We start from the raw sequence: 12,048 nt of genomic DNA, 5'->3' as shown, positions 1-12,048 counted from the left end.
AGTTAGCGCACCTAGTGGTTTCCTACGCATGCGCAAGAAGAACTTTGCATTGTCAGTTGACGGGGAGGAGACACAGACACCTGTGAAAGGTGAGTTACTAAAAGTACTGTAATTTAAAATGAAACCGTGTTTGGTAAGACATTATACGTTTATCAGTTGCATGTTAGAGTTTTGATTTTGTTGCTGCATCGTGTATTGTTACAGATAGCTGTTTTTTTTGCTTTTATTCGTAACCGAGCGGCGGCTAGCAGCCGAGTTAGCTGCCGTGTGAAACTAGCCCTGAGTTAGCTCACAGGCTACGTGAGGTGCTCGATGCTAAACCGAGCCGAACATCTGTGCAACTATCGGTTTAGCATCGTTACAGAACCAAAACACTTTAAGGGGCCGTCCAGACGGGCGAAAACGTTATTTTTTCTCCGTCTTCCTCGGCATTGTTTCAAGAATATTTGCATCTAGACGGATCAACCGAAAACGCTGTAGTTCATATGCCAGGCCTATAGGTGTCGCTTGACATACACCAAAAACGGGACGGTCCAATACGGTCCATACCAGCTCCCGAAAAATATCTGGTCCACGGACATTGATATGTGGCCAGAAATCGTCTTATAACCGGGGTCTAACCGTTGACACATGCTGATAGTTGTCTGGTGTCGCTACACGACCGCAACGGCAGAGGGCGCCATCTTATTGTAGAGACGTGACTGACAGTGTGGCTGGTTATCTGTCAATCACAGCGTAGGTGTAGAATGGTCATACTTTGTGCCATCTTCTTCAAATTTGAAACAAGTGTTCACTGATAGTGTGGCTACAGCCCCATAATGCCATTGACATGCTCAGATGAAGCCACAAGCAGTTATTCATCCTTACAGTTTTTTTTTTATTTTAGGCGTACTAAAATTTTTACATTTTTATTGACTTCAGAGGTTAATCAATGTCACTATCTCTCTACATATAAAAGTAATCTATTTGTGTGTCTCTGTCCCTCGCATAGGCCTGTTTTGATAACTATTTGTCCAATTTACCTCACTTCACAGGTTTATTGTGAGACGCACACCAGGTGAGATACACACACACACACACACACACACACTTGAATGGGGGGGCTTGAATGAATATGAATATTTGGATACAGCCTCAGAGCCGTCCGCCACTGTTTTATGCTGTTGTGATGATGCTTGGACAGAGGTGCTAATGCATAACAGCAGCAACAGTGAGGAATATCTTCAAATTCATTCTTTTAGAGTAAATGTATTCCGAAACTGTAGCACATGTTTGAAATGAAATGGAATTGTCCTTTAAAAGAAAACCTCTAATGTGCTATTGTGCTCCCTGTGTGAACAGCCAGGCACCTGCATGAAAGAGAAGTTATGCTTAGGGTTGCCTCTCTGTGTTGTGCCTTTTAAAGCCACAAAGATGTTCCATGTCATCAAGTGTAAGAAACTAAGATTGATATAATTGAAATTACTGAATGGGCTTCATGTGCATGTGGCTATCCTGGGCTAAGCTGGGCTACCATAGCACAGACTGTTAATGCCTACTGGCTTTATCAGAAACCATCAGATTCAGGCTACTGAGTGGCTCTAAGAAGTGGTTCTTTCATTACTCTTTCAACTCCCCAAACAATTTGTTCTTGCCATCTATAAAGTGCATTTAACTTCTGAATAGGCGCTCTGTAAAAATGTTTATTTTTTTCTTATGCCCTCTCTCCAGCTGCTGTGAAGAGATGGAGTCCAAAGGCCACAGATGCAGAAATAGAGAGTGTGATTCAGAACCAACTTAAACATGCCCCACCAAGGAGCGGGGGCAAGGGGCAGACCCCCACAGGACTGCAATAAAAAGGAAGTCAATAAAACATTTGTTCCAATAAACATGTTCGTTTTTTATTCAATTATTCAATATATAGATAAATCGTTACATATATCTGGTCCTGAATGCTGTCTTTTTAAAAAAAAAAATTTTTTACCTGAGATTTGTCCATGTACTACTTGTATTTTACAGTATGGGTGAACATGATTCGAGTATTTTTAACTTTATCACAGCTGAGTTTATTTACTATGAAAGTTTTAACCAGGTTCACCATTCCTGTGATATTTTAAGTTGGCAAATGTGAAATTTGCTGGTGTTGTCTATTGGACTTTTTGACCTCTTTGCATTTTAAGGATTTTTTTACTGAAATTGATAAGTTAATTTAAATAGTTGCAGATTAGAGCATTGAGAATTGCACATGTAGACTATAGGCTACAGCACAAGAGCTGTGCTTGTAATAGAATGTATGGATGTGGTAATGCCAGTTATGTAGGCACTAGTTGAAACTCGATTTAGGTAAACATATTTTTAAATGCAATACATGTGTATTTTGACAAAGGTTGATATGCCGTTGAAACGACGTGAATTGATGCCGTCTAAGAGCCGTCGAAATGACGTCGGTCATGAGAACGACGTCAGAAAAACTTTCATTTCAGCACCTCTGCTAGACGTCGAATCGACCTGCCTGACCGACGTTGATTAGACGTCAAATAGACGCCACGTAGAGACGTTGAAAAGTTGTCTATACGACGTAATAATTGAAGTAGCCTGCTCTGTGAGCCGTTTTTATGTCGTCGAAACGACGTGAATTGATGACGTCAAAATGACCGACGTCAGAAAAACTTTCATTTCAGCACCTCTGCTAGACGTCGAATCGACCTGCCTGACCGACGTTGATTAGACGTCAGATAGACGTCACGTAGAGACGTTGAAAAGTTGTCTATACGACGTAATAATGACATAGATTGAAGTAGCCTGCTCTGTGAGCCGTTGATATGTCGTTGAAACGACGTGAATTGATGCGGTCTAAGAGCCGTCGAAATGTGGTCGGTCATAAGACCGACGTCAGAAAAACTTTCATTTCAGCACCTCTTGTAGACGTCGAATCGACCTGCCTGACCGACGTTGATTAGACGTCAAATAGACGTCAAAATGTTTGCTGGGTAGTGACCGTTCGTAGCTTGCCGCTACACAACAGCTGACAGTCAGCAGCTACTAGCTGTTTGGTTGTGTCCGCTAGCTGTCAGCTACAGAGACCGAGGAGACGGTAGCATCTCCCGGATCTCAGCGGCTTTCCAGGTGCTCATCTTGACATCCGCGGAAGAAGTGATGAACTGACTGCTGTGATCAGCTGTTTCCTGGTTTTAAAACTCCCGGGTGCGGGTCGCACAACAGTGCACGTCATCGACACCTCCGCCCATGTCACGAAATTGCCGGCACATTGACGCCTCGGATTTAGATAGCAATGGAGGCGGCAGTAAGTGTACCCTCAGAGGCGTCAAATTGGCGGACCACAACAGACCGCCAGTTTGCCGCCTTCTGTGTAAATGCGCGGACCTAGCAAAGCATCGACGTTAATTAATCGATGCCAAATCGTCACGTGACGCATCGCCACATCGATGAATTGCACCCACCTCTAGGCTTTAAAGTATTTTTCTTTTTACATATACAGTAGTAGTAGTACTCCCCAAGAGCTGAAAACACACTTGATGGGTAAAATTGGTGGAGTTACCCTTTAAGGCCAACAACATGCTGCAGACTCATTCCTGGGTCCAGTCTAAAGTTTTATACCACTAATCCACACAAGGAAGACTGTGATCATGGTGGAAAGTAGGGATGCACGATATGGATTTTTTTCAGCCGATAACCAATCATTATTTTCTTCTCACGGCCGATACTGATACCAGATAATAATTTAACATTTTTGTACTTTAAAAATAAGTTCATAACCTGTAGTGTTATCACCCCTGGGGGTGAAAAGGCTAAGATGTAGTGGGCAAAGATGGATGATTTATTATTCACAGCTCTAACAACATTTATTTATTTAATAACAACACTTGTGGAACACATATTGCAAGTTACAATTGTGTTGTCTTCTTTTGAAATTGAAAAGCAACACCCTCTCCTTTTTCTGGAATAACTGGTTAGTTGTTTTGTCAATAAAATGTTAATATAACAAATAAAAAAGATGCACATCGTAGCGTAGCTCTTTAATGTCTTCAAGTGCCCAACAGGCCAAGATCATTACATTTAAAATGATTGTGAAAAATAGCAAATTCTCCTATCAAACAGCTGACCATACAAGCAAAGGATGAAAAAGTTTGAACGACCAAGAATAGAGATGCAACAAAAAGGAGAAAACTGAAGGTGTCATTTGGTCTGTGGGAAATTGTGATGAGCAGTGTTCACATTTTTTGACATATACTCAACTATTAATCATAGTGAAAACAGTCAGTGGATTGATAATAATTGATAATGAAAATTATCATTAGTTGCAGTCCTTATCAAGAATCAGACCTTCTGCACGAGCTACAAACACTTGCCAACCACAACAGATTTATGATGAACTAACTTTTTCTGGATTAGATTACGGTACTGGATTGATAATGGGTTATAGTAGCAGATGATCGACATGATTAGAGGTTTATTTTACAAACACTAAATCCATAATACATTTAAATTTCAAACACTGAAATAGAAATCTACCCTCCTCAGTGACTCCCACCTCTCCATGACGGCATCATCTCACTGAATTATCATCATAGAAATCTATATAACAGCATCTCTTCTTGTTGCTCTCACTACTCACAGACAGTTACATGATATCTCATCATAGGCCGGACCAGTGTGGCATTGAAGTAAGTTTAACTTTCTTAATTTACCTTTCCATTTCAAAGTTTGTTCAAAAGTTAGACAGTGCTCTGAATCTAGCTGAGATCTGCAGCCTTTTTCAAAAATGGTCCATTTGTTCTTTGTTTGCTTTGCCTTAATTGTGTCAGTTATTACAAAATGTATTGATGAACAACTCCTTTGTTTATAACTTTGAAAATGTGATATTTTATTCCAATCAGAGATAACAGATCTATCTAATCATAAATAGGGCTGTTTTTTTCTCTATTTTCAATGTTATTCTATTTTTCCTCTTAAATCAAAGATACAACAATTAGGATAATCAATTCATCAATCAAAAGAAAATGTATTGTCAACAACTTCAATAATCAATTCACCGTTTCAGTCATATTCAAAGCATCATGTGTCTTTTATTATGTGAGAATTTTCTGTAAGTGAGTCTGTGAGTTTTTGGAGACATCATTTTGGGCTCTGGGAAATTGTGATATTTCATAATTGTTTGACTTTTTACCGACAGCGATTCATTGTGGAAATAATCAGAAGATTGATTGTCAGTGAAAATAACTGTTAGTTGGAGCTTTATGTAATTATACTTCTTTTTTTTGTGGAACTTCTCACTGAAAAAACTATAACATCATGATGTTGTGACACTTGTTGGAGTCTCTACTGATCATAAATGTTTTCTTACGTCTGGATAACTAGATTTGTAGGCCAGGACATTCTGCAACACTACAGTACTTGATTTTCCATCAAGTTAGGGGTGGGCGATATGACGATATTAGATCGTGAAGGATTTTAATGTGTAGACGATCTGCCAAAGTGCAGAGATCGTAGGATCGTCTACACATTCTATGAATTGCAGTTCTATGCTGATGCACCGACGCACCAAACGTATTACGGCGTCAACCTTGACCGTCCAATCATAGCGAACTACAGGCAGTGATGGCTTTCTTACCCGCCTCCTTGTTTATGTGTGTAGCGGTAGCCGCATGGAGAGCCACAGCAGAAAGCCAAACAGAGGAGTTGGTCGCTTTTTAAAAAACAAAAAAGAAAAAACAGCGTTTCACCATCTCAAGAGTCATCAAGTCATCTCCATGCCATGTATTTGTTCTGCTCAGTCACTGAACCAGGGGGCTCTTCCAGAAAGGAGGTTCAACAAACTCTGAGTCTATCCATGAACTCTGAGTTGACTCACCCTGTGAAGTGAAACTCTGAGTTTTCAGTTCCAGAACAGCTGATCTGAGTTCGGTAAGTCGACTCTGAGTATGTTAACTCTGAGTTGAGCTCGTGCCTGACGACTAGTAAAAAGCCATCATCAATGGAGCTCCGATACTGTGATTCACCATGGCAACGGGGGAAAACAGGAAGCAGACATTTTCTGGGGGGGAAAAAGTGACACGGCTGCGGCCCTATAAAAATCACTGACAGAGTTTTAGATGCGGTCTTCTTTTCATTTTGAATGTAACATCACTTTATTTCATATTAGCCTTTGAGGAAGTGGTTGAATGTTGTTCAATGTTTTATTTTATTTTATTTTATTTTAGGCTATTTTATTTTAGGCTATCGGCTGAAAATGAAATATAAAAACAGTCTCACGATGGCTCCTCACTTTGGTTTTATTTCACATATTAAACAAAGTAAAAGTTTATTCAGTGGATATTTTAACTTGTAGTAGCTTTTACCACCAACAGATCCTGTTTAACACACATCTGTGTCCTGACATCCTGCTGAGTAGATGAACATGAAGTGGTGCTCACCTCCACCTCCACCACGTCCGCCAGAGGCAGAGGAGCTGGTCCTGAGTCAGCTCGCTGGGTGAACAGAGGCAGAGGAGCTGGTCCTGAGTCAGCTCGCTGGGTGACCAGAGGCAGAGGAGCTGGTCCTGAGTCAGCTCGCTGGGTGACCAGAGGCTGAGGGCGTCACTCACCCCCAGGACCCAACATTAGAGGCAGACACACACTTACTGTCTACAGATTGAACTAGAAGTCATTTAATCTCCTACTCAATGCGGCGGCAAACTAGAAACACGGACTTTGAAATTACGTTGTTGGAAAAAATAGGCTACTGATGGTTAGGCTACTTTTGTAGCTATCAGTGGGAAATACAGAAAGCCAAATGAAATGTGAGTTATTTCTCCTTTTCTGGCTGCTGGAAGGTGATTGATTAACCTGCGAAGTGATTAAAGAGGATTGTTTAGACCTGAGAGCACGTCAGCGATGACGTGTAGCCTGATATTCGCTGTGGAGAATATAAATGACGGACTGATGAGGAGCGGTAGCTACTGTTCGGTTCAGTCCTCGTCAGGGAGTGAGAGCTCATCTAAATGAATCTAAATTCTCCTCCTGGTGTAAAACTGTGAATTATTTCTGCTTCAACATGATCGGACTGAGAAGGAAAGGACAGCCGCTGTCAGACAGCTCCGTCAGACTCAGGGTTTCTTCAGGTAAACCTGCCAGTGAGCAGGTTATGTTCACAGAGTAAGTTACCTCAGTAACAGACCCAGAGTTTAAGTTACCTCTCTTTCTGGAACTGAAAACTCAGAGTTTCTCTCATCTCAGGGTTAACAAACTCAGAGTTTTCACAAAACCCGCTTTCTGGAATACCCCCCAGGTGCATTCACTAATTATCTCACCTTCCTGGCTGAAGAGCTGTGCTGATCGGACTCAGCTGGTTAAGTGCATGAACAGAACAAATACATGGCATGGAGATGACTTGACTCCACAACTCCCAACTCTGCTATTTAGTGTTTTGATATACTTAAATCCTGTTAAAATGACTGTGTTGAATAAAACAAACAGTAATGTCTTCACTGATATTTTACTTTCATGTTTATTGAAAGCTACCTTTTATGTTGCAAGAGTGCACTTTATCAGAGTGTTGTTGTTTACCTTTTAGTATGTTTACATTCAAATCAAATCAAATTTTATTTGTATAGCCCAAATTCACAAATCACAGTTTGCCTCAGAGGGCTTTACAATCTGTACAGAGACGACACCCTCTGTCCTTCGACCCTCGACCCTCGATTCGAGTTAGGAAAAACTTGCCCCCAAAAAAAGCATTGTTTGCACATGTTGGCAAAACTGCAACTATTTAAATTAAAATCTGTTCAGAAAGGTTCTTTGGCTTAAATTGTCTGTTTTTCTTTTTTTGATTTAAGATCATGATAAAATCGAAATCATGATTTTATTTTTAAAAAATCGTGATATGATATTTTTGCCATATCGCCCACCCCTACATCAAGTATTTTACCATTATCAAACAACTGAGGCTTCTGTGATTTGGATATTGCACTTAACCATATTTCAATTGAACTTAACTGAGACGGTTAAATTGACTCAACAATAACTGAGACCCTGACAGCTCTTTTTTCAATTTGATCTGAACCGAGATGTGGTTTCTCAAAACTAAGCAGAACATGAACTCAACCAGTCGTCTTGACAGCCTGAGCGAAGCTTTCTTAAAGAACTTCATCACAGTTGCTATCGCCGTCATCATCAACTTCATCAATGGAACTTTTGTCTACACCTACTTCAAGAGCCATGTCTTCCAGAGAGACCCCAGGTGATACGAGGACCATGTGTTTTCTCTCACAGAAATATGTGAAGATGATAACAGTCAAATCAATGAATCAAATCAATCAATCAATTGCTCTTGTACCTTCATATATTTCACCAAATGTTGTGATGGTGACTCATCTTTCCTCTGAACCCTGCTCTCTTCTTATTTTTTCCTCTCCTGTCATATCTTCTCCTTGCTGACTGCTGTGCTCGTCTCTCCTGCAGGTATGTGCTGTACATACATTTGGTTATCAACGACATGATCATGCTGACAACTGCTGTGGCGCTGCAGATCATGACATACACCATTCCCCTGAAACTGGCTCCCTGCTGCTTCATGCTGCTCATCTTAGCCACTACAAGCAAGTAGGTGTGTGTTATTTGTTCAACTTAAAGTGTTAACTACTCTGCTTATTTGCTTTGGCTAGGGATGTCCCGAGCCAATCTGCGGGATCGTGATCAAGGCCGATATGGGCATTGTTTCGTTGCTCGGGATCGGCAATTTTGAACATGGACCCAAGCCCAATGATTTTTACGTCAACTGTAGCACAATTTGTGGCAGAACGCAGAAGTGCGTGTAATGTTACTCTGGCAAACCTGTGGATAAAATGTCTGCAGTGTGGAAATATTTTAAATTAGAAAGCAATACGACTATTTTGCAAGGGGGAAACAAAAGAGCTGCATTTAATACGGCACACAAAAAACGAACACTTGAAAGAATACAAAGAGTTCACTCAAGCAATACAGGCAAAGGCACCGAAGCAACAAACACTCGCGGATACTTTCGAAAGGAAAGGGAAATATCCTCGAGACAGCGACATGGCCAAAAATATTACAGAGAAGGTAACTGAATTCATCGCCCTGGATAACCAGCCCATCTCTGTGGTAGAGGATCAGGGTTTTCGCTGTCTTCTGGAGTTTTTGAATCCCCGGGAGGCCCTACCATCTCGGCATTACATTCTGGATACCGCCTTACCAGAGATGTACAGCAAAGTTCGTGACCACCTACAAGGTGATTTAACAGATGTGACTGCTATTAGCTTTACGACAGACATTTGGAGTTCTGATGTTTGCCCCATGTCATTGCTTAGCCATGACAAATGAAAACCAATGTTGCAATAGCATATGCAGAATAAGAAAGAGTCATATGAAAGTATTTACTTTGCAGGTATTTTTTTCTTAATGCAGCTGTATTATCTAGGAAAATATTAGTTAGGGCTAAGTATCGGATTGGGACTCGGTATTGGCAGATACAAAATATTAAATGACTCGGATACACACACACATTAGCAGATTCATATACAGTATGTCTGTTCATAAATGAGATCCACACCTCATTCGTTTTTGTAATGTAAATCTTAACAAATCATGAACAAATCAAATCTCGTGTGATTTTATTTGTCTTCACCCAGGAACAGCCCTCTGAACCTGGCTGGCATGGCACTCGAGCGTTATATTGCTGTTTGCAAACCTCTTCATCACGTCCAGATCTGCACCCTGCAGCGGACCTACGGTCTCATCGCACTTATCTGGGCCGTCTCCTTCCTGCCCACCGTCACAGATGTCATCATCCTTGTTGCAACCCAGCCTCTTTCTATCTTCTCAAGAAACATCATCTGTTACCACTTCAACATCTTCAGCACACCGTCCCATAAGACACACAGGGCAGTTGTCCAGGTGAAATACTGATTATTAATCTTGTATTTCCTTTATGATATCAGCCATTTCTGTTTATTCCACGGAGCAGATTGTTTATGTTTTTGGCTTGTGTGCCTTTGTGTCCTCCTCAGGGGCTTCTGCTTTGCTTCGTCTTCCTGACTGTGCTCATCACCTACCTGAAGGTCCTCTGCGCTGCCCGGGCGGCCTCAGGTTTGAACCAGGCCTCAGCCAGAAACGCCCGTAACACCATCCTGCTGCACGGAGTCCAGCTCCTCATCTGCATGTCCGCCTTCATTGCTCCATTCATCAACATCATGTTAGTCACCGCTTGGCCCAAGAAACGCACCACAATTCTCTTCACCACCTACCTGGTTACCGGTATACTTCCACGTCTGCTCAGTCCGCTCATATACGGCATCAGAGACAAGACATTCAGCTGCCACGTCAGGATGCACTTCTGCTCCAGGTGCTATCCTGCAGAGAAGAGGGTGAACCCGATGGACCCCCAGAGAAGGTCCAAAAAGGTCTCACACTGAATGACCTTAAAACACCAGTGATTTTGCATGTTTTAGTTAATTATCTGCAAATACGAGTTGATGTTGGTTTTTAATTGAAAGGAATGTTTGTGAGAGAATAATCAACATAATTGTGTTAAAATCTGCTCCGATACCTTCAGGCCGTCATGATTTAAGGGGTCAACGCTACATTTGCGTCAGAAAAAGTTTGTAAAAGTTTCTTTCCATAATAGTAAATGCACATTTTCATGAAATACAACAATACCATGTAAACCAGCTTTAGTAACAATGCTCCAAATACTGTTTGACTATTGAAGTGCAGTGCAGAATGCATAAAAAAAGAATAAACAACATTAAAAATGTATTTGCTTCAGCCTTTGTTCTTATTGAAAAACTGAATATGTTCAGTACTTTACCTTAAATGATCCCAAACACCTGAACAGCCTCAAAAATATCACACTATTCAAGTTCAAGTTTAAGGTAATGGCTAATTCAACCATAGTGATAATTGATAATGATTAATAATATAATTTCTGATTTTAAACAGATATTTTACATTTTATTTTATTCATATAAATCTCAGAATTCTGGGATGGGGAGTGCTACAATCTCTTCTAATTCAATCAAGCCAAATCCACTTTCAAACAGTCTGCTGGATCCAGATTTTTATTTCGATCACTGATATATACCAGACGCATAAATATGCCTGATTTTTTTTCATCAAGATCCATGCATTATCCCCTGAGAATATTTACAAAATTGTTCGAAAAATGCCTTATCTTGCAATGTAAATGAAATTGACAAATTATTCCTGGATCTGTCCCTTTATCTGGAGTCAAGCCAAAACTTAATGGGGTCTATTCTGGACTGAGACACATCCTTCATCCAAGTTTTGTGGAAATCCGTTCTGTAGTTATTGTTTAATCCTGCTGACAAACCAATCAACCAAAAAGCGTACACAACAATTATCTCCATAGTGGTAATTTACCAAAGTAGAACATATATGGATTGATTTCAGTTTCTTCATTAAACTTTGGCTTTGGGGGCATTTTTGGGGGCATTTTTGGGGGCCGATATGGTTGATTGATAAAAATGTCTGTGCAACACCTGATGCTTAGATTTAAAAACTAATATCAGTTGACTGATGTCAGTTATTGTTGTTATGACTGTGAAGAGGCATTGTAGGATTTATACCGTCTGAAAAGATGACAGATGAGGTTTTTATGACTATAAATTCTTGCAAGACCTCCTCCATCACCTTATAGCCACTTTAGAAAACACAGCATTAAGAAATACACACAGTGACAACATTCATTTTTAACTGCAAGTCTCTCTCTTAAAAAGCCAAACCTCATATGGAAAACAACAAAAGATAGCAGATTTCTGACTGGTGGTTCTGCTGTGTGAAGTAAACTGTTTAGGAAATAAATAAATGAGGGAGAAAGAAAGGCCAACAGTACATGAGGCCTTTTCAAGACGCAAACCCAGCTGTTGGCCACTAGATGGAGCCATCATCACAGACCTGCAGGAGTCAATGACACGCAGCTTTAATGAATAAATAGAGATATATGAGAAGAAAAAGCTGCTGTTGATTGTTTACATTGTTTCATTTTTGGGTGAACTGTTCCTTTAATGTGTTTGTGCACTGCTGGGCATTAGAG

General features: G+C 40.5%; 1 protein-coding gene across 1 annotated transcript; it reads left to right on the top strand.

Moving 5' to 3' along the window:
* The first annotated feature begins 7,711 nt into the window (after positions 1 to 7,711).
* LOC311254304 (odorant receptor 131-2-like) lies at positions 7,712 to 10,749 on the top strand. Its single transcript, XM_084348007.1, has 4 exons — positions 7,712 to 8,217; positions 8,439 to 8,579; positions 9,626 to 9,890; positions 10,004 to 10,749. The coding sequence occupies exons 1-4, from the start codon at positions 8,045 to 8,047 to the stop codon at positions 10,406 to 10,408; spliced, it is 984 nt and encodes a 327-aa protein (XP_084204133.1). The 5' UTR covers positions 7,712 to 8,044; the 3' UTR covers positions 10,409 to 10,749.
* The last annotated feature ends 1,299 nt before the right edge of the window (positions 10,750 to 12,048 follow it).

This window comes from Pagrus pagrus, assembly GCF_965226575.1.
Source record: "Pagrus pagrus genome assembly, chromosome: 3".
In the NCBI taxonomy this organism is placed as follows: domain Eukaryota; kingdom Metazoa; phylum Chordata; class Actinopteri; order Spariformes; family Sparidae; genus Pagrus; species Pagrus pagrus.
This window is presented reverse-complemented; position numbering and strand designations above follow the sequence as displayed.